Source organism: Talpa europaea (assembly GCF_964194135.1).
Source record: "Talpa europaea genome assembly, chromosome: 14".
Taxonomy (NCBI): Eukaryota; Metazoa; Chordata; class Mammalia; order Eulipotyphla; family Talpidae; genus Talpa; species Talpa europaea.
The window spans coordinates 23,612,847-23,639,521 of NC_140082.1; the positions used below are offsets into that span (position 1 = coordinate 23,612,847).

Genomic DNA, 26,675 nt, shown 5'->3' on the forward strand with positions numbered 1-26,675 from the left:
CCATGCGGGACCCTCCGCCGGTGGCCGGGGTGCAGCCGGGGATCGAACCGGCGCCACAGAGGCCGCGGGCAGCTTCGCAACCCAGCGCTCAACCGCTGCGCCACCGGGGAGGCCCTATTTTCAAACATTTTAATACATAGTTTGTAGCTTTGTTTTGTCTATGTATTGAATATAGATTTTTTAATTCTTTTACAATTAACATGCGTATTTTCCTATTTCATTATAATGTTTTCAGTATCATTTGACTGAATCAATTGAATGTAATCATAAGTCACTAACCAGCATGGATTGACATTGCTAAGTGAATTTTAACACCATGAAAACATCAGAGTGTAATTACACAAATCTAGACAGTATAACCTACTACACACCTAAGCCATATGTAAGGACCACTTTCATATATGCAGTTCAAAAGAGATGAGGCAGAGGGGTAAGTCAGAGAAATTCTAAATGTGGAAAGAATTCAACTCACTTTTGCTATCTCTGAGATGCAGTGACACATGTGGGATGACAGCAAAGTCTTTAGCATTTAAGGGAGAGCTCCAAGTGAAAGCAAGAAAAATGATGATTCAGTTCTACAACTAACATGAACTGGAGTCCGCACAGAACCCAAATTAGATTGGAAGTGAATAGTTCCCAGAGTTTCCTGATGTAAAGATCAGCTGTCAATACTTTGACTTCAGCCTTATGGAAAACCAGGCACAATCCAGTGTTCTGACTGTGAGCTAACGAATTTATGCTGTTTTAATATCTAATTTAATGGTAACTTATTATGGCAACAAGAGAAAACTAATATACATGCTTCTTTACCAAACGGTAAACAAGCATTCAAAGAATAACGGGGGGCATATCAGAAGGACACAGAATTAGCATAACGGGACCTCCCCATTAGCTAAATTGTGAAAAATTTAAGTGGCAAAACAATGAACAACAAATTATAATCATATAAATCTGTAAATTGATATAAATGAAAAGTCTAATCACAAATGGGATATTTACATTTCCCATTTCTCAGTAAATTCCACAAAATGCTTACAAATTATAAAGGGACAAAGACACTGCATTGGAAAAGTATGATTATGTGCGATCTTATAAAATATAATGGAAAGATCACTTTTATGATATCCTAACCCAAAAAACAATCTGAATCTAATAATGAAAAACTAAACCAATTCCAAAATTAGCTTCAAAATTTTGAGACAACTGTCAAAACTTGAAAAGCATCTTAAGATTAGATAGCATAACCTGGGCATGTTAATTTCCTGTTCTTGATAGCTGAACTACTATTTGGTATAGAAGACTGTCCAATTTGGTAAGATATACTTAAGTACTCAGTGCTAAGGGGGACTATGTCTGCAATTTATTCTCAACTGGTTTAGAAAAATGAAATTCTTTATATTATTATTTACAGCCTTTTTCTAAGGGTAGGGCTTTCAAAATAAAAACTTTTTAGATGCAAGAAATGAGTTACAAATTATTAAAAACAAGAAAAAGAGAAACAAAGCAGATCAGGTCCATTTTTAAAAGAACCATAAAGAATTCCTTAAATTGAAAAATACATGCACTAAAATTCTTAAATCAATAATCAGGTGAAACAATAAATTAATAGAGGTAAAGAGATGATGAATAAATAAAAAAAAGAGGACAGAATACAAGTACAAATACGTCTAACAAAAAATTCCCAAGTAAGAGAAAGAAGTATTATTTTAGAATAGCTAGAGCTGCATTCAGAATTGATGGAAGACATGAATTCCCTCAATAATGGAGCACAAGAAGTTCCAAGAAGACTCTAGTCATACTTAGACGTATCACCCAAAACAAAGATCTTAAATGAGCAGGAATAGAACAGCGTGAGGGGGTTAAGCACCCAGATAAAAATATGGGATTAAAACAGTTTGGGATTTTTCAAGACAAGAGCTACTACAGCATACTTTGGTGTAAATGGGCAAAAATAAGTGATGGTGAAAAAGGAGAGAAACTAAAAGACAAAGTGTCTGAGAGGGCAGAAAAGGATGAGATACTAAGTACAGGTAAGGACAAGCCCGGGCCAGCAAGACAGGAGGAGGAAGGAGAACAGATACAAATCCAGTAGGTTTGCAGAATTTAGTGATAAGTAGATGAAGCTTTTCCTGGGAATAAAAATCAAAGACATCTAACATACTGGGGTTTGGAAAGAGAGAGTTTGAAAAAATTAATCATACAAAAATAAAATTTTCCTTGAGAAGTGTATTAAGAAAGCAATTTGAATGTTATTTGAAGTTAGTATCATGAATCTGTTACAGGGCAACCCCAATGTGAAATGGGTTGGCCTGCTGTGAGTCCTCACCTGGCCTCTTAAAAGGGACTCATAATGAGTCACAACTGCAGGTACACACAAAAAGGGGTAATAAAGGGTTTATTTACAAAAAAGAGAAATGAAGAAATGAATAACTCAAGGAGAAAGAGAGAGATAAACTGGTGAATGCACCCTACCAGTTACACTGGGCTAGAACCCCAACAGTACACTGAAGGCTAGCAACAAAAAAAAAAAAAAAAAAAAAAAAAAAAAAAGAAGGACCCCCAAGGCCCAGACTGGTTATATACCAAACCTGGCTGCTTAATCCACCCTCAGAGTTCCCAAGGTCCCAGCAATCCTCCCTTCAGTGGTGATGATATTATGGGATTGGTAGTCCTTGGTGTCTTGGATCTCTCTGGTCTAGGGTGGAGGTGAAGTCCATAAAACCTCTTTGTGGAGTTTGTTCAGGACATCCTCTCCCCCCAACAATTCTATACTAATGTGAATTTGTATAATGGTGTGTTTTTTCCAAGAAACACTAGCTCAGATGAAGTATAAAAATATAGGTGCTCAGGTTAATGAAAGGGAGTACTTCAACTAAGAAGAGACAAGACACGCCTAAATTAATATCAATCATATTCTTACATGAGAAATATCATAAGTGTGTTCACACAGTAATTTTTTTTCCTGTTTCTTTAGCTTAAGAAAATTAAAGGAAGGTTTGGTGGGGGGATTGCTAATTAAAATGAAGAATATAATCTTATTAGATATGACAGCTACTAAAACAATTTGCCATTCATTAAAGGTTTTCTATGACTTAAAACACAAAATTAATGGTTATGTTCAATTTTAGAAAATGAAGTGAAAAAAAATCCCTCTCAAACCTGATTTTAACATAATAATCTATGATGAGTCTATCTATCTGACACTTTATTCTGTACCTAATGTGTTTATTCTGTACCTAATGTCTTCCAACTAGGATCTGAGCAACATGAAAACAAGAACCATACAAGAAACTGATGGTCCTTGCCATGTATATAGTATCTTATGCATAATATAAATACGACTTCTTGTTAGGAATTTGGTGTCTGGGGGATAATTATGGATACATTTCCAAGTTGCTAGTTAAATTTCCTAAAACTTACTTGATAATCAAATCTAGGAGATTTACAAGAAATGTAATTTCTCCATTTCCAGGACTTCCAATATTTTGCTATCAGTATTCTAAGTCTAGTTATTTCATATATTGTACCACTTCCTTAGAAGTCACTTCTATTTAGTCCTTTTGATCTTTTCCCAAGAAGCACTTCATATTAATAGTCCATATTTCAGAATTCTTTCCTTGTCTTTGATATTTTTAAATTTCTCGCAATGAATAGGAAAAGATGAGGACTTTTCCTCCTTTTTCTTTAGCATTCTATGGGCCTTTTTAATCAAAGATCTCTCATCATTTCTTTTGGAAGTTTACCTCTATTATTTCTTCAAATTACTTCCTCCTCCCCATTTTTTCCTCTCACTTTCTAAGAATCCTGTTAACTGGATTCTACGTCTAGTCCTCCATTTATATAATTATGTATGCACACATATGTGGATATACATATATATTTATATCTAGATATTGCACATATTTATATTTAGAAAACATAGGTATAAAGACTGAGGGGCCTCCTTGGTGGCACAGCGGGTTGAGCGCAGCGCTGTGAAGTTGTCTGCAGCGCAAGTTCAATTCCTGGCCCACCAGGGTGATACCCACATGGCGTGGCAGACCTCTTCTGTCTTGGCTGCTGCTCCCCTCAGCAGTGCTTTCGGTCTGTCTGCCTATTCTGCTCCCCACGCTGTCTCTGGTGAATCCTCTCACCCTCCCGTGCCTCTGGCCTGTACCCAAGCTCTTGTATAAATAAATAAATCTTTAAAAAAGAAAAGAAAGAAAGACTTAGTCTTGGTCCTCCCCTTCTTTATATGAATTTCCTTAATCTGACCTACCCACTAAATATTCCTTGGCTATATCCAGTGTGTTATTTAACCCATTTAGTGTGTGTTCTTTATGTTGACTATTACAGTTTTCCACATCTAAACTTTCTACTTTTCTTTATAATATATTCCCTGTTTCAAATTATTTTCACTCATGTCTTTTTTTAAAAATTTGTTTTTATTTATTTATGCATACAAGAACTGGGGTGTAGGCCAGGTGAGGGGGATAAGGTGGGGTAAGAGGATTCACCAGAGACACTGTGCATAACAGGCAGATCTACGGAAATACACTGCTGAGGGGAGCAGCAGGCAAGGCAGGAGAGGTCTGCTGCATATTGGTTAGCTCCCTGGCCAGTGATCAACTGATGCCACAGGGACTGGGGATAGCTTGATAGCACTGACACTTTAACCCCTGCGCCACAGGGGAGGCCCTTCACTCAAGTCTTTTTTATGTTTATTTTACACTGATTGCCTTTCTCTCTACATTTCCATTAGGGCTGACCTAAGTAGAAAATTAGATTTTTTATTATTGCCAACATGGATTAAAGGGTTTTGGTTTCCTAAACATCCAGAAACAACTTTCAATACAAGCTTTTGAATATGCCTTTTAAATTACATGTTAGTTGCTCCTAATGTTACAAAGCATGATGGAAAAGTCTGAGAATTCCAAATAACCTAGCTGTTAATATGTATACATACTGTTGTGTCAGGTATAGGTAAATACATATATCTAGAGACTCTGAAATGAAATGACCCTCTGAAACAGGTAATATAAGCCATCTATAGAAATAGCTTACCATAAGACATGGTCTAAAACTTCAGATTTAATTAAAATGATTGGCCTATAGTTTCTGCACATGCCTGGAAATTAATATGAAAGGAAGTGGCAAGGCAATCAATTGCATTATAGAGAGAAAAAGAATTATCATCAAGATAATAATCTTTAAACATGAGCTAACTGTCCTTACTCTATTGTCAGATTTCCTAAAGCAAGCAAATTTCCAACTATAATTTGTTTTCCCAAGATGACTTTAACAGTAAAACAAGCAATATCTGACATTTTTGACAGCTATATTTTCATCATAAGTGTTTAAATGACATTCTTGTCTACCTTAATTTCTGAGATAGTGGCTTGTGTCAGTCCACCTGATCAACTCTAGGTAGACTGAAAAAAACAAAATAATCTAAAAGAGTTAAGGATCTGAACCAAGCTATAGCCAGTAGGAAGAAAGATGAAGTTTGAAAATATTAAATTAGATATAAAAATCACATCTAAGAAGTTTCAAACTAATTTAAAATATATATATAGAAAGTACTATTTGATGATACTTTTTGATGATATGTTAGGAGTACAAAGAGAACAGGATGAGAAACAGACACACAATTGGCAAAGAAAACTAAAGAAGAGATAACTTATTAGGAGACACTGAGAGTTACCAAAACAAACAAACAAAAAACCCTAGCTCAGAAGTGCAATATTTACATATATGTGTCATTATTTATTACTCTAATGTAATCTTTGAAACACTTTGAAGTACGCTAAAAGGATAACACTTAAGTTACTATATATACCTGAGAGTAATACTCAGTTTAGTCATTAAACCAATATAATGAAGATTTAAAAATGAAGATTTTTTTTTAAACTAGCAGTCATACCTTCTCTTCCTTCAAGATGAATTTTTCTATTCCAGATTCTCTGGTCCATCAACTAGTCCTCTCTTGAAACAATCCTTTATCTTTCTACATTCTTCTTTCCACCTACTAAGACTTCCCTACCTTAAAAGAAACCTGATCCAACCTGTCTTCTCTATTAATGTTTTTTATCCATAACCAATCTAAGATTTGCAATTCTGTACCTTTATACAGACTGCTCCCAACTGTCTTTATGTACATGCTCTAATCTTATTTATTTATGTGTATAATAAACATCTCTATTAAATATACAGCTGGCAAACAAATACCAATCATCCCCCAGCTACTGCCATTCAATTCAGTGACAATTACTACCATTTCTTCTTGAGTAATATATGTTCTATCAGTCTGACTCCCGTTATCATCATTCAGGTCCTCAGTATATTTTTGGTTTCTGGGTTCAAGCATTAATTCATTTTAATCTTCTTATATATTAAAACCAAATGAAACTTCAGGTTTTATCTTTTTTCCCAACTCAAACACCAACAACTTTCAAGTCCTTGGTGTCATATCTAATGCTGTTATGTTTCATATATATTTATATCAAATATCACTATCACTGCCACTTTACACAGCCTGTATATTCTCATTTATGAGCCACTGCTTGTACTATTTGTATTACTGGGATTGGGAGTCTAGCCCTGATCCCTGCCCTATATCCAAATAGCTACATTGTACATCCTCTGTAAGCATAGGCTCAAAAAACCAAAAAACTTTCTCTGAACATCTTCACTCAGTTGAAAGTAATTACCCCTGACTTTGAACTCTTATTGCACTGCAAATCTCTAAAACAGTTATCCATGTACCTTGAAACTGTTATTTATATACATATTTCTCTTCCCTTCAGATTTTATGTCCTCTAAAGGCAAGATCTATTTGTAGCATATACTTAATTCCTGAAAAGCAACTAATCAGAATCTTATATACAGAAAGAATTTTATATATTCTCGTCAAATGAAATAAAGCCAAACACTCTGGAGACGTTAAGTTCCAAACTGTAGGTGCTCATAGTCTATAAGAACAGCTTTATTAAAATGTGAAATTGGGGGTTTTTTAGGGGGTGGCCAGGGATCTGAGTAGAAGCATGCATCAGTTCAGAGCAGTGGATTCAGAATATACATGCTCAATCTCAGCTGAGCCAAAAATATTTGAGAGATATATTATAGAATTAGAGAATTATTAAAACTATACAATATGGTCTCAGAATCTTCTTTCCCTTGTTATGAGAGAAGGGTCATACATGTAGAAAGTGGTCTTAAAAATCAAAAACTTAAGACAGGAAATAGTATTAGGAATCCTAAAACCTATACCCTACAACTTCTTAAGTGATCTGACAAATCCAAACAAGTGTAACAATAGGAACATGATAAAATGGCTCATCCCACCAACCATCTAAGATTATGGAGAATTCAGTTTTCATTTTTGTCACTACATATCTCCATCTTTTGAACTGTGCTTTTATTTCATACATACCTATAAACTTAAGTTCCTGCTTTGTTAGTGTAAAATTGTCATCTCTGACTAAATAAAAGAAACATTTCAATGTGGAATTTTTAATAACCAGTTGCTAAATACTATTATGATATACAAGTTCAGATACTTAAGATTTTGTGTGTAACCACCACCAAAAAAAAAAAAAAAAAGATTTTGTGTGTGTGTGTCTCTGTGTGTGTATGGGGAGGAGGGAGAGAGGAGATTAGTAAGGTTAAAGTCCCTCCCCCAAATAACTATGAAAATTTTAAGTCATTATAAATCCATTTTCATTAAAATGAAAAACATGATACTCTATAATTAATGAAACAGCCATTTGATTAATTTAAAAGTCTTATAAATTCATTTTCATTAATTCCTTCACTCGATAGGAACTTTTTTTTTTTTTAAAGATTTATTTATTTATTTACGCAAGCACTGAGTACAGTCAGAAGCGTGAGAGGGTGAGAGAATTCACCAGAACCAGAGCGGGGAGCAGAACAGGCAGAAGGACCAAAGTACACTGCTGAGGGGAGCAGTGGGCGTGGCAGGAGAGGTCTGCGCACCATGTGGGACCATTGCGGCAGCCGGGATCAAACCAGTGCTGCAGAGGCTGCAGGCAGCTTCGCAGCCCAGCGCTCAACCGCTGCGCCACCGGGGAGGCCCTCAATAGGAACTTTTTGGTTTTGAGTCATTTGCAGTTTCAATGAGATCCCTATAAATTCAATTGTACAGCGTGGTAGTTGCCATACATACTGAAAATGACCTTTTCTCCCTGTGGCTGACTGCCCATCCAAATGTTGGTAACCTGTGTTTAGCACTTAAGAATATTTGAAGGCTACTTTCCAGGAATTTACAATGCTGGAAGAGACAAAGTAGCTGGAATACTTTGAAATGGAAAAAGCATTACTGTCTTAACTATCTCCCTATCTACCTACCTACCTACCTAATTACCAACCACCTATGTAGCATATGTCTTATTATTTAGCAAGGCTGTATAGTAATTCCTTTATAGGTGGAACAAATAGTAATACTGTATCTTAGGATCTACCAGTTTTTTTTTTAAAGGGAGGGAAGGAGGGAGGGAGGATGAACTTATCAGGTAGGAAGGAAAAACAAGTCTAAAGTCTACAGTGATTTTTAAAAAAATTAGCTAGGGGCCTCCCTGGTGGCACAAGGGGTTAAGACGCAACCTAAGAACCTATCCACAGCAACTGCAGCACAAGTTCAATTCCTGGCCAGGAGCCTCCCCCACGGCGCAGCAGACCTCTCCTATCTTGCCAGCTGTTCAGCATTGTATTTCAGTAGATCTGCCTGTTCTGCTCCCCACTCTGTCTCTGGTGAATCCTCTCATCCCCAGCACTTCTGGCCTGTACCCCAGTTCTTGTATGTATAAATAAATAAATCTTAAAAAAAAATAAAAATTAGCTAGACAAATGGTTCTCAATCCCCACCTGTTCACAATAACAGTTCCATCCATCAGTAACATCTCATTACATGTAGTGAATCTCAAATGATTAATAAAGAGTGGCACTGTTATACCTGAGAATTACCACCTCTGTTGTTAGAGCCCTGCCTTCTTAATGTATCCCTGAAATGAAAGGGGAACACAGAAGAACAAAGATCTAGTTTCTTACAGACCAGTCTGACAAAACTGAGTGGGATCCTATTCTTGAGGAGAATGATCATCCTTAATATCAATTAGCATTCATACTTATCCTCAATAGTATAGAAGACATCTATGAATAATTGGTTGACATTACTTTACCTCCTCCATCAAATGAGATTTGTTTAATGAGCGTGGTTGACAAACTATTAGCACCATTATTAAAGGGAATTTAAAAGTATTAGCACCATTATTAAAGGGAATTTAAAAGTATTAGCACCATTATTAAAGGGAATTTAAAAGTATAGTAAATGGGGTACAGAAATCAATTAGCAATGTACTGCTGTGGAAATAGATCTAAACTCGTTAGCTATTTTTTTTTAAAGATTTATTTATTTATACAAGTACTGGGGTACAGGCCAGAGGCACGGGAGGGTAAGAGAATCTACCAGAGACAGAGCAGGGGGCAGAATAGGCAGAAGGACAGAAATACACAGCTGAGGGGAGCAGCAGGCGCGACAGGAGAGATCTGTCACACCATGTGGGAATCTCCCGGGCCAGGTGGGAACTGAACCGGCGCCACAGAGGCTTCGGACAGCTTCACAGCACTGTACTCAACCCATTGAGCCACCGGGGAGGCCCCCTCTTTGGCTACTTTAATCTACAATTTCAGAATTATGTTAAAAGTGAGAATTGTAATACAAACAAATGAAGGATTCTATTACTACAGCATAGAACAAGTTATTACTCTGACAGAAACAAGACTACAAAGTTTAATTCCTAAAGAAAATGACTATACTAGGAGTCTATTCAAGGACTATGTAACAACTGATAATAATTTGTTCATTCAAGAATTATGAAGAGTCTGTTAGATCATAAGCTAAATACTGATCAAAAAAAGTTGCTAAAACTCAACTCCTATTTACATCAGTTTATAGTTTGGTAAGGAAGAAAACACTGTAATAGATAAATTATTAAACAACCTAGAAAGCACTAGAGCAAAATCATATGTGAAACAGGACAAGGAAAACTACACTGATTATTATGCTAACTTTCAACTGGAATATACTGTAATCCTGTATACACAGTTTCATCAATATGCAAATATTTTAAGTATACCTGCTGAATGAAGTTACACTTACAGTTTAGCAATATCATGAAATCTAAATTCTCCAAGTACGATGTAATGCAAGATATTTCACTTCATGAACATCTATTTAAAGTTTACCCTCCATATTTTCTTAAAAAAAAAATTTAATGACTATTTTGCCTTCACCAATTGCCTTAAAAGTTTTTAAATTTTACACACAGATGCTTATATTATATTTCTCTCCTACCTTTTGTTTTCTTTTTTTCCTTTGCTGGGACAATAAATTTTAATATTATTTCTTCAACTTTTCGGTTTCCTAAATCTCTCTGGCTACAAAAAAGGCAATTTCACTGGACTTAATTTGCTTTATTCTTTTAATTAGTTAAGTGTTTTCCTAAAGGTATTTGTTTGTATTGATGACTTTATTTCCTTATTGGAATTTCAAATATTTAGGGAATACTTTCCATACACCCAAAAGAACCACCACCAATGAATCCTAAGATCATCTCAAAGAAACACCAAGATGTAAGCTTAAAACTCAACATCTTTAACTATTAGTATACATTACTTCTTTGGTCCTTAACCTTCATTAATTTTTCAAAACAAGTCTCAATGAAAAAATGCATTTGAATTTTATAAAGTTCTATATAATAAAACCTTTTCAGGTATGTCAGGTTCTAGCAAATACTAAGAGTAGACCAGTCTTTAACTCTTCAGAGTCTCAGCTGTCTAACAGAAGAGATTTTTTCTTTGACATTTAACCAACGTGAGACAAGTACAATTAAGCGATAGATCACAGAAACAAAAAGAATTTTTAGGAGGACTGGGAGACAGGAAAGTACTAGAACATCACATTCAAGAACCAAAAGCTTTTTTTTTTTAAAGTAACAAAAAGGTGTCAGCAAAAGGTATCAGAAAAAATTGATATGAAACTCTTAGTTTTAGATTCCACTTTCACTAGATAAGAGGAGGAATGCCACATGAGCAGACACAAAAAACATCTAATAATAGATTTTGCAAAGAACAAGAGTGTATTAGGAAAACTACAAGATTATATTGATACAGCAAAACAGTTGGAAAGAAAGAGGTAAATGCCAGATTATTAAAAACTCCATAAGGTATGCTAAGGTAAATGAATTTTATCCCATAAATATTGAAAGAATTTAAATGAGACAATAACATGACCTGATTTGCATTTTTATAAAGACCACTGATTCTGATAGCACCTTAAGAATGGACTGAATAGGGCCTCCCAGGTGGTGCAAGGGGTTAAGCACAGCACTGTGAAGCTATCTGCAGACACTGCAGCAGAGTTTGATCCCTGGCCAGGGAGCTACCCACATAGAGCAGCAGACCTCTCCTGTCTCTCGCCCACTGCTCCCTTCAGCAGTGTCTCTGGTGAATCCTCTCACCCACTGCACCTCTGGCCTGTACCCCAGCTCTTGTATGCATAAATAAATAAATCTTTTTTTAAAAAAAAGAATGGACTGGATAAAGGCATAAAGATTAGGAGATTGCTGAAAGAGTTCAAGTGACGAATTATGTAGGATTAAACACAAGAAAAAGACAAGTTAAATTGGTGAATGGCAGGGAAACCCTTGAAAAAAATGATGACCAAGAAAATGAGAAGAGTCTAGTTTAGTTTAACTCCTTAGCTTAACTCTGGTTTGTAAGTCTAAGTGCCACAAACAGATAAAAGGAACCAAAGAAAATAAGCAGTTTGAACGGAAACACAAAAACTAAGGTTTGGAAATGTGTTTGGAACTCATTGGAGTTCCAAACATTCCAAACTCATTGGAGGCACAGATTTGGGATTAAGCCAGTTACAAAAAGACAAATACTTTAATGAGTGTAGATGATAGCTAAATGCACAAAATGTGGTATATCCACACAATGTATATTATTCAGTCATCTTAAAAAATGAAGTACTATGTATATGTTTTATTGTTAAAACATGAAAAACATTATGCTAACCAAAAAAAGGCCACATATTATGAAGATTTTCTTCTATATGAAATATCCAAAATAAGCAAATCCCTATATGCAGAAGTAGATATAGTGGTGGTTGTCAGGGGATGGATGGGGAGAGGGATAAATGGGATATGAGAGAGTGGTGACAGCCGTACAATATTGTGAATATACCAGAAACCTATAAATTGTACAGTTTTGAATTATTAAAATGGTATATTTATGTTATGTCAACTTTATCTCATTAAAAAAATGGGAGAAAATTTACTGGAGAAACTTACTGGAGAAGTGAATGAAAACCATTTACTCTGGGAAGAAGAAATATATAAAAATAGGAAAAGGAAGTGTAGTTTTATATATACATATGTGTACAAAACAAAGCAGAGGAATGATAAACATAAAATTCAGAAGAGTAGTTAACCTTTAGAATACAATGGTAAAGAGCATGGGTTCAATTTAACAGTGCTGATAGCACTATCTTAAACTGAGTGTTCCTATTATTAGTGCACACCACTTAACTAATACATACTGCTTTAAGATTTATTTATGCATACAAGAAGGGGTACAGGCCAGAGGTGTGGGGGGAGAGGATTCACCAAAGACAGTGGGAAACAGAATAGGCAGACTGACTGAAATACACTGCTGACGGGAGCAGCAGGCGAGTCAGGAGAGGTCTGCTGCACCATGTGGGTAGCTCCCTGGCTGGCTGAACTCGTGCTGCAGTGGCTGCTGAACAGCCTCACAGGTTGCGTCTCAACCCCTTGCGCTACAAGGGAGGCCCACATATTACTTTTAATGAATCATATGTCATAACAAAAGTTGGAATGGGATCCATGAAAATTTGGCAAAATATTAACAGGTGTAAAATCTGCATTGAATTCATGATGTCTGTGTTATTATCTGTACTTTTCTATACATTTGAGAGAAATTTTTACAATTTAAAAAAAAGGGAGAATGTTGTAGTAGAATATTAAAAGCTTCAAAATGAATAGTCAGCAATTTTTCTACAATGAAATCAAAAAAGATAAAAACCTGTGTCCTGTGTTAAAAAAAGAAACAGGCCCAAAATAGAGTCATTTGTGCCAAGCCCCTCCAAGACTTGGTATATACACTAACTGCAGTTTTAACTTCTCCCAAAAGTAGGACTTTAAACTAATCAATATGGAAATTCCTGGTCAGCACTGGTGAGGTAATACATGAAAATACCACTAATCCTTCTGCATTCCCTAAGAGAAGGTATCTTTGCCTGAAATAATCTTTCTTTTCTTGTTCCACACTCTTTCTGTCTATGAAAACATTCTATTTGTACAACTCTTTGCACTGCTAGATGGGATGTTGCCTGATTCATGAATCTTTTAATAAATCCAATCATCTCTTTAAAATTAACAAGGTTGGGCCTCCCCGGTGGCGCAGCGGTTTAGCGCTGGGTTGCGAAGCTGCCCGCGGCCTCTGCGGCGCCGGTTCGATCCCCGGCTGCTCCCCGGCCACCGGAGGAGGGTCCCACATGGCGCGCAGACTTCTCCTGCCGCCCGCTGCTCCCCTCAGCAGTGTACTTCGGTCCTTCTGCCTGCTCTGCTCCCCGCTCTGGCTCTGGTGAATTCTCTCACCCTCCAGCGCTTCTGACTGTACCCAGTGCATGTATAAACAAAACAAACAAACAGACCAGCAAACAAATAAATAAAGCATGCCTCTATACAAAAATAAAATAAAATAAAATAAAATAAAATTAACAAGGTTGGATTTGTTATTTCATACCTAGAACTGACAACTAGAACTGATCACCAGTAATATGAGGGGAAAAAGTTAACCAAAAAGGTGCTAAAACCAAACTTATTTTTAAAATGCATTTGTTAACAAATCTTAACCCTGTAAATGGCTTTTTTACTTTTTTAAAAAAAGATTTATTTATTTATGCACATAAGAGCTGGGGTACAGTCCAGAATGCAGGATGGGTGGGGGAGGGATTCACCAGAGACAGAGTGGGGAACAGAACAGGCAGACTGACTGAAATACACTGCTGAGGGGGGCAGTGGGTGAGACAGGGGAGTTCTGCTTCACCATGTAGGTTTCTCTCTGGCCGGCCAGGGATTGAACTCATGCTGCAGAGGCTGTGTTTTGCTTCACAGTGCATTGCTTAACCCTGTGTGCCACCACGGAGGCCCAGCTTTTTTACTTTTTGAAATAAGGCAGGGAGCACAATTTTGAGCAGATATGATAAGCAGAATGTCTCCCCTCTCTCAAAAATGTCTATCCTTTAGTGCCCCAAATCTGTGACTATGTTACCTTACATGGTAAAAGGGGACTAACCAATATGTTTAAATTAAGGACTCTGATATGGGGAGATTATCCTGAATTCTTTGGGTAAGTCCAATCTAATCATCAGACCCATAAACTTTTAATTGAGAACGAGACAGACAGAAACGTAAGAAGGACACTACTCAATATTGCTGGCTTTGAAGATGGAGAATGGGGGCCACAAGGAAAGGAGAGCAGGCAATCTCTCTTATAAACTAGAAAAAGTAAGGAAACATGTTCTCTTTTTGCCTTAAGGAACAAAGCCTGCCAACACCTTCACTTTAACCTTTGAGGTATATGTCAGACTTCTAATCTACAGAACTATAAGATCATAAATTTGTCATAATTTATTACAGCAACATAGAAAATACAGGAGAGTAAGATGATATGTGTATTCTTATTTTTCCTTCCTCTCCCAGTGTCTCAAGCTTTTTTAATAAAATATAATGAAAAAAATTTAAACATAACATTTGATATCTAAAGCCCTTTACAGTAGTTACTATCCAAAAAATAAATAGTAAGGGGCTTCCCCGGTGGCACATGGGGTTAAGTCTCAGCACTATCAAGCTATCAGTAGCCACTGCAGCACCAGCCAGGGAGCTACCCACATGGAGCAGCAGACCTCTCCTGTCTTGCCTGCTGCTCCCCTCAGCAGTGTATTTCAGTCAATCCACCTGTTCTGTTCCCCATCCTGTCTCTGGTGTATCCTCACACTCCCAACCCTCTGCCCTGCACCCTAGTTCTTGTATGCATAAATAAGTAAAAATAAAATCTTTTTTTTTTTTTTTTAAAGAAACCATTTCGGCAAGGATGTGGAAAAATTATAGCCCTTACGCACTGTTGGTGGGAATGCAAAATGGTACAGGCCCTATGAATAATAGTACAGTGCTTCCTCAAATATTAAAAATAGAATTATCATATGATCCAGCAACTGCACTTCTTGATAAGACAGAAATTCGAGCAGACATCTGGATATCCATGTTCAAAGCAGCTTACTGTCAACTGCCAAAAGGTGGAAGCAACCCAAATGTCCATCAGCAGGTAAAAATAAACATTTATTGATGGTATGTATATACATACAATGGACTATTATTCAGCCTTAAAAAGGAAATAAATGTGGACACATGCTATAATAGATGAACGAGACAACTTTAAGTGAAATAAGTTAGTCACAAAAACCATGAATATATGTTTCTACTCATATGAGGTATCTATAAAAGCAAAGTTCATAAAAATAGAAAGTAGAATGGTGGCCGTCAGGAGCTATGGGGAGGAGAAGTAGGGATATTGTTTAATGGTAGAGTTTCCAAGTCCTGGAAATAGGTTGTACAACAATGTAAACCTATTTAGCAATATTCATCTATACTTAAAAATGCTTAAGATGGCAAATTTAATGTTAAATGTATTTTACCACATTAAAAAAAAAAAAAAACACTAGGAAAAAAAGGAAAATACAAACATAAATTTTCCAACCAAGTTGGAAACTCTCCACAATCTACCGAAGGTTAAATATCACTTCATTAGGTGCCAATCCTACAATTGTCTTTGCATTTAAAAATAAAAGTCCATTACTTTTTTGTTCCCTGTATTATAGGACTAAGAAAACACAAGCATCTGATCATATTATTACAGAGCTCTTTCTCAAATATAATCTTGTAAAACCCAAAATTTTAAAGAAAACCTGTGTTACATCAGTTCCATAATATTAACTGCATATAAGGAACTCATACAACAAATATCAATTTTGACATTCAATTAACATAACTTAAGTACTTGGTCAGTTAATGGCAAAGGATATGTGAAATAGTTCATTCACAACTGCTTTCCATAATGTCTACTTTATTTATACTTCAAGTATACCTTTTATAAATGTCAGCATGCATCTAAATTCTAATAGTCCAAGAATTAAAGAACAAGTCTAAATTTACCTGTGCAACTGAAAAAGATGTTAAATCCCCAGTTTTTCACTTCCCTACCAAAGAATGGCCACATGTTCAGTTTATTCTCAAGAATGCTTCCAATCCCTTTTACTCTCCATACTTTTAATATTAAAGAGTTCCATAAATGCAGTATTCATTGTCTAAGTCTGCAGTTTCAGGTTACATAAGGAACCAAGTTATAAATAAATGTATGTCATAAAGTGGTCACTTATAAAATAAACTGGAAGATTCCTGACCAACTTCAATCTCAATTTAACATGACTGGCTATGTCTGTTCTTCATGCCACTAGAGACTCTTGCTAGCTGTAGATTTGTAAACATTTGACAATACAATCCAAACACAATGTAAATGGACAGTAAATTAAACTGTTAGCAAAATACGCATGATTTTATAAAATTAATGAAGATATTTTAGAAAACTATTTAGAATCATACAGTCTTGACTATATGAATTATATCAAAAACTGAAAAATCAACAAAGATGACTGGCACTAGAAGAAAAAAACCTTTTTAAGTGTCAAAGGATTAAGGAAGATTTTGGGAAACTAAAGAAATTCTCATAACATTACAAAAGTGAAAAATGGTAGCATATGCCTTGTATCCTGATTTCCTTACTCAAACCTGCGGAAGATGTAACTAAAAATGTGGTTCCAAATTAGACATAATTTAAAAGGCTTTCTTTCATATATTCACTATATGGAATAAAGGGATAAAATAATAAATTCTATATACTATATAGAATACTAGAATAGTCTATATTCTGAAAGAGTATATATACTCTTTTAAATCCTTAAAATTAACATAGTAAGTTGTAGAAGAATAGGCAAATTCTTTATGTAGGTACCAATTACTAACTGTACTGGCAAGGGAGGGCTCAAGAGGGCTGGAAAGACTATTTGAAGAAAAAAAAAAAGACTCATAAAATTAGAACAACACTATTTCATTCTGCCTTACAAAGAGACAATAAAAGTCAACTGATGAACTATATTGACCTATTATCCTTGTAGACAGCAATCTAGTTATCACTAAGGTTAAATAGCTGACTTACTACAGAACTAGATCTCATCTCATCAACAGAACATGCAAGCTTTCAATTGGGATTCTCTATATAGGCAATCTCTATAATAAATGAATCACCAGAGAAGATTCTAATAAAACTTACCATTGTGTATTGCATTCAGCAACTCTGAAAAAGCTTTTAGGTGAGGAAAAAAGGACTTCAGGTTAAGATCATTCTCAAACACACAAAGAAATACAGAGTGAATCAATAAAATTTCAATAAGTCTATTATGTGTCATTTCTTGAATCATTAAAACTGCAAGTTGGTTCCATTTTCACATGGTATAAATTTCTAAAAACTGTATTTTATTTGCCAATGTTATTACCTACTAAGTTTAAGCAATATTAGAGATATTGTTATAATGACAACAAATTTTCTTAGTAATAAATATATACATTATAACTTTTAAAAATGTTTAGTAGTCCAGTTATGTAAAGTTTTTCTTGTTAAAAGTATCTACAGGATGCAATTCTATATAAGTGAATCTCCCTTTGGTCACCAATTTCAACAAATATAAAGGGAAAAACCCATTTTATCATCTAATCCAGGCAAAGACATACACATTTCCTAAAGTTCAGTATGACATTCTCAATATATGTAGAGGTTTAAGCATGAAAACTATCTAATGCCAATAAAAATATTGAAAAAATATATCAACATTAAGATTAGTGGAAATAAAAATTCTGAAAATATTATTCATTGGGAAATAGAAATCACAATTCTATAACGGAAACACAATATTAAAAGGTCAAGATAATTAAAATTTGGTGAAAATTTAAACTGTAGTATGGATCCTGAACACAGGACAAAGTACATTAAAATACATTTGTATGAAAAAAAATATATTATGAACCAATTGCATTTTGGAAATTTAGAGGTTCAGGAGGCAAAAAGCCTGGGTTACCAGCCCAGTTCGACAACTTACTAGTTGTTGGACAAGCTCCATCATGCCGATACTGCATGGAAATTTCTGTTGGAAGGGAGGAGAAAGGAAATCAGCAAAGAAGTTGCTAGTGGCTCAAGGGTGGAAAAAGAAGCAGGCCAGAAAAACAAGAAAACATTCATCTAAAAATCCAGCTTCAAATTAGGCTGTGGGAACAGAAATAATAAGCTAGTAACTAGGTTATGAAGGGTAGGAGGGACCAAATGTGAAGGAATCCTCACAAATCTTAAGGCGAGTGTGTGTGTGTGTGTGTGTGTGTGTGTGTGTGTGTGAAGAATGAGCAAAAGACTTAAGGGCTTGCAAACAAATATAACAAGTGTCTAAGAATACATGGATTTACTAATAAAAGGGAGTTAAAGCAGTATGATAAACTAATACTTTACATAATTCCTTAGTAAGAACATTCTGTCAAAAAATATTTGAATGCTATGGTCAGTTAGAAATTACAATTTAAGGTAATTATTTAGTTTATATATGAACAGAAATCCATTAAGATATATAGCATTATAAAACTCAATAGACTATACTCAGCTTACTTTCTTATGCCTTTCTTTTTTTTAAAAAAAAAGATTTATTTATTTATGCATACAAGAGCTGGGGTACAAGCCAGAGATGCAGGGGGTGAGAGGACTCACCAGAGACAGAGCGGGGAACAGAAAGAACAGGCAGACTGAGTGAAATACACTGCTCAGGGGAGCAGCAGGAGAGACAGGAGTGGTCTGCTGCGCCAAGTGGGTTGCTCTCCCTGGCCGACCGGGAATCGAACTCATGCTGCAGAAGCTTCAGATTGCTTCATAGTGCGGTGTTTAACCCCTTGCGCCACCAGGGAAGCCCCATTATGCCTTTCATTTTTGATAATGATAACAAATATTCTTACTCTCTTATTCTACCCTTATGAGGAGAATAAGCAGAGAGTTATATCAGGCAATAAAATACTGCTAAAAGAAAAAAGCTACTCAGAAAATAGGACATAAATTTCTTTATGACATTCTAAAGGAAAAAATAATTGATTAAACTAAGATTAAGGCTGTGACTCAAAGGACTCGGCCTGCTAAATTGGTATTACCTTATGGCTAAACACTTTTGGCCAGATATTTTTTTAAAAAGGATACCTGCTATTTCTCTGGCTATTATTTAGCCAAAAACATGACTTGAAGAACCATATATAAACAGAACCTTTGGGGGCCTCCCTGATGGCCTAAAGTAGTAATACCACCACTATGGTCCAGGAGGCCTGAGTTTCATCCACAGCCAGGGAGCTGACCCACATGTTGCAGCAGACCTCTCCTGTTTAGCCCGTTGCTCCCCTCAGAATGTATTTCAGCAGACCCACCTGCTCTGCTCCCCACTATGTCTCTGATGAATCCTCTCCCCTCATCCTCACTCCTCTGGCCTACACCCCAGTTCTTCTATGCAAAATAGTAAAATATATACAGATCTTACAATAAAGTAATAAATCTAAAACACAAATAGGGCCTCCCTGGCAGTGCAAGTGGTTAAGTCTCAGCCTTATCAAGCTATCAGTAGCCACTGCAGCCTGAGCTCAATCACCAGCACCTATATGGTGCAGCAGGCCTAGTGCTCTTGCCTACTGCTCCCACCAGCAGTGTATTTCAGTCAGTCTGCTGTTCTGCTCCCAACTCTGTTTCTAGTGAATCTTTTCACCCCCTGCACCTCTGGCCTGCACCCCAGTTCTTGTATGCATAAATAAAAATTAATCTTAAAAATAAAAAAAAAAAAACCCAGAACCTTTAAGGCAACCAGCACTCATACCATCTACCCATATATGTATCTTAGAAGTGAAGTCTAATCATAGGCCCACTCTGAAGCACTTAAACTAAGTAAGAATAACAAAGCAAGGTACTAGGACTAGCAAGACAACACTCATTTGCAATCAATGTATTGGTAAAAAAAATAAAAAAAAAAAACTTTACATTAACTACTATTAAAAAATCAGGCATTTAGACCTGTTCAGTATAAGTCCTTTCCAAAGGACACTCAAAAATGGGACACGGTAGTAGTAGAATTCACCGCCTTAATGCTTTATTAACAAATTCAATACAAGTGAGACTTAAAAAGGGAATAATGAGGGCTACTGAAGTATACAACATAATACATTATAAAGCAATAGAAGTTGTTTGGAATGGAAAAATTGGAATATAGCGCGCACTCTCTCTCTTTCTCTCTCCCCTCAGCAATGTATTTCAGCAGAGATGCCTGTTCCGCTCCCCACTCTGTCTCTGGTGAATCCTCTCACCCCCACACCCCTGACCTACACCCCAGTTCTTCCACGCAAAAATAAATAAATAAAACAAGACAGGTATGTATAAGTGAAAGTAAACAAGGAGGGTAACCAGGATGATGAGAGCTTTGGAAGGTATATACGACTCCTGACATGCTACTCATGAATCTAACTTTTTGAAATAAAGTTTGATTTTAACTCTAAATTAGAAAGTCTATTAAAGTCGGGCCTCCCCTGGTGGTGCAGGCGGTTGAGCGCCACACTGTGAAGCTGTCCGCAGCCTCTGCAGTGCCGGTTCGATACCAGCCAGTCGGCGAGGGTCCCACATGGCGCGACAGACCTCTCCTGTCGCAGTGTATTTCGCCAGTCTACCTGTTCTGTTCCCAGTTCTGTCTCTGTGATCTTCTCACCCTCCCACGGATCTGGCCTGTACCCTGTACCCCAGTTCTTGTATAAAAAAATAAATAAATAAATAATCTTTAAAAAAAAAAAAAAAGGTCTATTAAAGTCAACTCCAGCCCTCTACTAGTTAAGAGTATAGAAAACTCAAGACTAAATCATCAACCAGCTTTAAAAATCTTTTATGAACTTATGCTGCTATAAATAACGTGACAAAATGCTATTAAAATAATTATAAGAAAAAAGAATCAATGTATACAAAAATGTGACAAAATGCTATTAATTATAAGAAAAAAGAATCAATGTATATAAAAACATGAACCTGAAGTCACTAAAAAGAAGTTGAATTATGTTCATTAACTATGCCTACTCATTAATCTACATTATTGTACTGTAAAATAGTAACTACACTGTTTTGAGTTTACTAGATTATTTATGTCTTTGTGATTCCCTTATTTCTTTATAGAATCAGTTCCTACTAAAATATTTTACCAGGAAAATAATTTTCAGTTTCATTTTACCAACCTCAGTAGATATGACATAAATAGAAATGTATTTAACAAAAACTCTCTCATAGTTATACATGCTCAAATTAAAATTTCATAACCCTAGTATTTCAGTAAAAACAAGAACAAACTTCTTTTGAAGTCATCTATTCATTTTAATAACTGTCTGCCTGAAAATTTTAAGACTTTAAGGTTAAGTACGCAGGATCACAAACAATAGAGTGCCTTTCAAGAATCTATATTTATCACCACTAAAGAATTCCATCACTGAAACAAATTTCAAGTTTCTTAACTTAGAAAGGTATGACAACATTAAAGAACAAGTAACTAAGATTAAAAAAAAACAAAACTGTGTATGTATACTTTGAAAGGACACTGTGTAATCAAAGAAAGTAAGTTAATGCTAAGCCAACAAACACCTCCTTGATTTAATTTAATGAACACCAGGGTTTTCCTCAGAGAAAACAAGAAGTTGATTTCTGTGAAGAAAAAAAAAATGTTTACTTTCACTTCAGTAAATAAGTCATAAACTCTCATAACAGAGATAAATAGAAAAAGAGAGAAAGGACAAAAACGCATGTCAACTCTTCCTAGTAGTTTATTAATTTTGATGCTTCAAAGGCCCAGTTATCTATCTACTTGTTAAAATCTCAAAAGAATATTTTTCAAAGAATTCAATCAAAAGCTTAATATAATCTATAAGCCCAAGCTTACAGCAACTAGTAGTCACTTAAGACAACACACTAATTTTCTATTTTGTACAAATCACTATAAAATAGTAAGTCATTTTATCAGAACGCATTTCAATTTATTTTAATAAAATTCTTACAATCCAAACCCCTGATTGGAAAAGGAGTTTATACGTATTTTCTGGGCCTCCTAGAGTGAATATCTTGCTATGCACATTCTGCTATAATTTGAATGTGTTGAGAGAATTTCTATTATTGTAATTTGGTGCTGCTACTTAACAGTTTTAAGAGACTCATATAAGAACCTGACTTTACTTCTGCTTTATATCCTAATTGTAGTAAAACAGGAGAAATAACAACAACAGCTGTACTGTCCGTTTTACATGGTTGTTACAAGAATTAAATGAGACAGCAATTAAAATACTCTTCGGTGCTCTCAAATATAAGATATGACCATGACTATACGCTGACTAAAGCAACATATTTTCAGTTGTTGTTGTTCATGGAATTCTTTAGTGATAGTAAATTGTCGGAATAAAGCTGAGGATAATACTCTAGAAGAAAGACAACTAGTCTGTTAGTCTGATTTCTTCAACCTGGTATTCAACTCTCCACAAAACCATACCCCCCCCCCATTTAATCAACAATATCTCTAACTATCCCACAAACACAAACTTCTTATTTCTATTAAATTTTTCCCTCACATACACCTTTACTTTTTTTTCTGGTAATTTTGCTGTTTTTTTTTTTTTTTTTTAAATGTCTACTCCAAAGTGTAATTCAATGTAATTCTCCATGGTCATTTCCAACTGAATTATACATCCTAAACTGGCCAATAATACAATGTGAAAAGCTTTCCATACAAATAAATAATTTTACTTATAACCTGGCTATGAAGATTTGTAAGGCAAGTACAAAATCACCCTGGGTAGTAGTAACCACATGGTAAATTCTCAGTGATTATGAATAGTATTCATTCTTTTTTTCCCCACCAAAAAATTTGTTTAGCATTAATTATGTTCAAAGCAAGTCCTGGCAGTGAGTGGACAGTGGTGAACATGACAAATGCAGCCCCTAAACTCATGGAGCTAAAATTATAGTGGATGTTACAGCCCAACATAATAACCAAGAGGTAATCACAAAGCTTGTTATCATTACTAAATTACTGACTTGTTGTCAAGACAAATCTTTTAAAGGGCATCATGAAAGAATTCTTGAAAACAGCACACAGTTGAATTTTCTCCTTCTGAGTTATTTGTATGGGTAGAAAAATTTCTTGCTTTTAAAATTACTAATGAGTACTCAACTTAAAATTAGTCCAGAATATTTTTATATCAGTAAGACACTTGTTCTAAGTTAAATTACTGACTCAAGAGCTCTCACTAATCTCACTGCTGATATTATTCTAACGAGATTTTAAGACCCTCAATAACAAGATCCCCTGAATTTTAAATTTTCCATGGAATTGAGAAACAGCATGGCTCTATCACTTAGAGATTGAGAATTCTGTCTCAGTTTCTTCTTTTATCAAATAACTGATGATTTTCAAGTATGTGATACACACACTAAGTTTTAATAGCAGTTAGTAATTCTTATGATAAGGCATAATTTCTAAATCTGTCACTATTCTAGGTAAGAACAAACTATTATTACGTTTATCAATAAGTCAGTGCTCTGATCTAGTCATTAAAAATTAGAATGTACAAAATTTTAATATATAAAAATAAAGAATATTGCAAACAGTTTTAAGTAATCTTATTCCATAATTACAGTATTCACTTTAACAAGATATTCTTCAGAGAGGTTGAAGAAAAAGCAAACTGGCAGGTTAAAATTGTTGTCATTGATTTCCATAAGATATTAATATTTATGGGAATTTCTTCATAAATTTCTGTTGACCTAGTGGTGCGTTGAAAGGAATACAAAACAATATTTTTCTGCCCTATATATATTATATATATACACATATAAGTATTGCCCTTTAAGAGTAATGATTATGTAAAAAATACTATTTCCCACACCTAAAATTGGCTATTATCACTGACTAAATTTAGGTTTCATTTTCTCAGTTAGTTACTTATCTAATTACTCATTTATCTAATAAATATGAACTCATTTTTTTCCCAAGTAAATTTACTCTTTGTGACTAGAAGGAAGACTAACTGCTAAGTCCTTCTAGCTCAAAGTGAACATAAAAATAAAATGCATAGTGAACAAGCTTATTTCTCACTGCAATTTTTAGACCCGCCCTCTAAAACAGTGGTTCTTTACCCTGAGCAATTCCATCCCTTAGCAGACTTTTTTTAATTATTTCCTAGGAATGAGTAGGTACCATGAGATGCTATTAGCACCAAGGGAATATAGGCTGGGGATTCTGAAAAACACCCTACAATGTTCAGACAGCAATGTACAACAAAGAATGTCCCCACCAAATGTCAATAGCTCCGAGATTAAGAAAGCCTGCCCTAACGCGCAGACCTCTCCTGCCGCCCGCTGCTCCCCTCAGCAGTGTACTTCGGTCCTTCTGCCTGCTCTGCTTCCTGCTCTGGCTCTGGTGAATTCTCTCACCCTCCCTCTGACTATGCCCAGTGCTTGCATAAATAAATAAATAAATATTTTTTTTTTAAAAAAAGAAAGCCTGCCCTAAAATCATCCTTTCTAGTACTAATGAAACAAACCTTCCATTGTTTCCACTCACTTTTCCAAATAATATATCAAGAAATCTACTTTATTACAGGTTACTAATGCTAGCTATGAGAAATAAGAGGGAGAAAAACTCTGGCTGTGTGATCTTGGACTACTTATTTTACTTTTGTAAGCCTCAGTTTTATCAATTAAAATAAAGGCATTAAAGGCCCTTACTTCATAAAGCTGTTGTGAAAATTAAATGAATAAATAAAAAACAAGCCAGTAGATCCCAGCACAAAACAAACGGTAGCTATAGTTACTCTTTTTCACATTCGACCTTTATACAAATTCTTCTTAGAATGAAATATCTGCATTACTATAAAAACAATCCAAAATTTTACATTCATGAAATATATATATGAACATTCTTTGTTTAAATTGTATTTATTTATATTCCCATACCATTTCCTACCTCTCCTCACAGCTAACAGAACTGATAAAATCCATAATAGTTTAACAAACAACTATGAGCCAGAGACACACTATGGGGGTGGGGGGCAGAAATAGGGGGGACTGGGGTCAAAATAAGGGGGTTGCAATTGTATGGGGAATATAAAAATAAAATTTAAAAATAAAAATAAAAAAGCCAAAAAAAAAAAGGAAAATCCACAATAGTTTACCTTAGCCAAAATCTCATCAATTCTACAATTAGGAATCTAAAATAAAAAAAATCCAAAGGCGATGAGGTTTACAATCAATACTTAAAATCACTGATTTCAAATTCAAGATGCAATTTGAGATAAATGTTGACACTTAATCTAAACTTAAATTTCTGTAAAAACATGCATCTTAATATTTTTAAGTGAAAATAAGATTTATAATATAAAGTACAGGTTAATTAAACACCCCAAATGGTGTGAATAACAAATTCATTCATATATTATAATGTCAAAAATTGTTAAATGTGGGCCTCCCCAGTGGCGCAGCGGTTGAGCGCTGGCTTGTGAAGCTGCACACAGCCTCTGCAGCGCCGGTTCAATCCCCAGCTGCTCCCCGGCCACCAGAGGAGGGTCCCACATGGCGCGCAGACCTCTCCTGCCGCCCGCTGCTCCCCTCAGCAGTGTACTTTGTCATTCCGCCTGCTCTGACTCTGGTGAATTCTCTCGCCCTCCTGCGCTTCTGACTGTACCCAGTGCTTGTATACAAAAATAAATAAATCTTTAAAAAAAAAAAAATTGTTAAATGTACTTGAAAACAGAAAGAATAAAAATCTTTCACTTATCTCCGGAAATAAGTGATACTCATAGTAGTTGTTTTTTTTTTTTAATAGAGGCATGTTTTATTTATTTATTTGTTTGTTTGTTTTGTTTATACATGCACTGGGTACAGTCAGAAGCGCGGGAGGGTGAGAGAATTCACCAGAGCCAGAGCGGGGAGCAGGAGAGGTCTGCGCGCCATGTGGGACCCTCCTCCGGTGGCCGGGGAGCAGCCGGGGATCGAACCGGCGCCGCAGAGGCTGCGGGCAGCTTCGCAACCCAGCGCTCTACCGCTGCGCCACTGGGGAGGCCCAATAAGTGATACTTAAAGAGTATAAATTTAAATTATATATGGCTGACTAAAAAATATTAGATCGAGTAATTCAAGTAGTATTTGTATACTGAATTAAGGAAATGAAGACTAATTAAAATTTAGAGAAAAGTAGTTCAAGAACATAGTGCAAAAACTCTCAAAACCTAAATGTGATTTCTGAATTGGTGAAGCAAACAATAAAAATGGGAAATTTATGATGCTTCATAAGAAAAGAATGATCAATAAACTTTTACCGATATTTAGTTAAGAAACATCAGATTAGTGATGGACTTTTCCAACAAGCAAAACTGTTTTTCTAAAGATCATAAGAC

At 35.4% G+C, this 26,675-nt stretch overlaps 1 protein-coding gene across 1 annotated transcript in view; it reads right to left on the bottom strand.

The window, feature by feature from the left end:
• MLLT10 (MLLT10 histone lysine methyltransferase DOT1L cofactor) overlaps nt 1-26,675 on the bottom strand; it is a gene marked incomplete at both ends in the record, with an annotated part of 193,663 nt that overhangs the window by 31,913 nt on the left and 135,075 nt on the right. The window contains 2 exons of the mRNA XM_084254011.1: nt 17,470-17,502; nt 18,293-18,337. Of these exons, the coding sequence (XP_084110137.1) occupies nt 17,470-17,502; nt 18,293-18,337 (78 nt within the window). The remainder of the gene's footprint in view (nt 1-17,469; nt 17,503-18,292; nt 18,338-26,675) is intronic.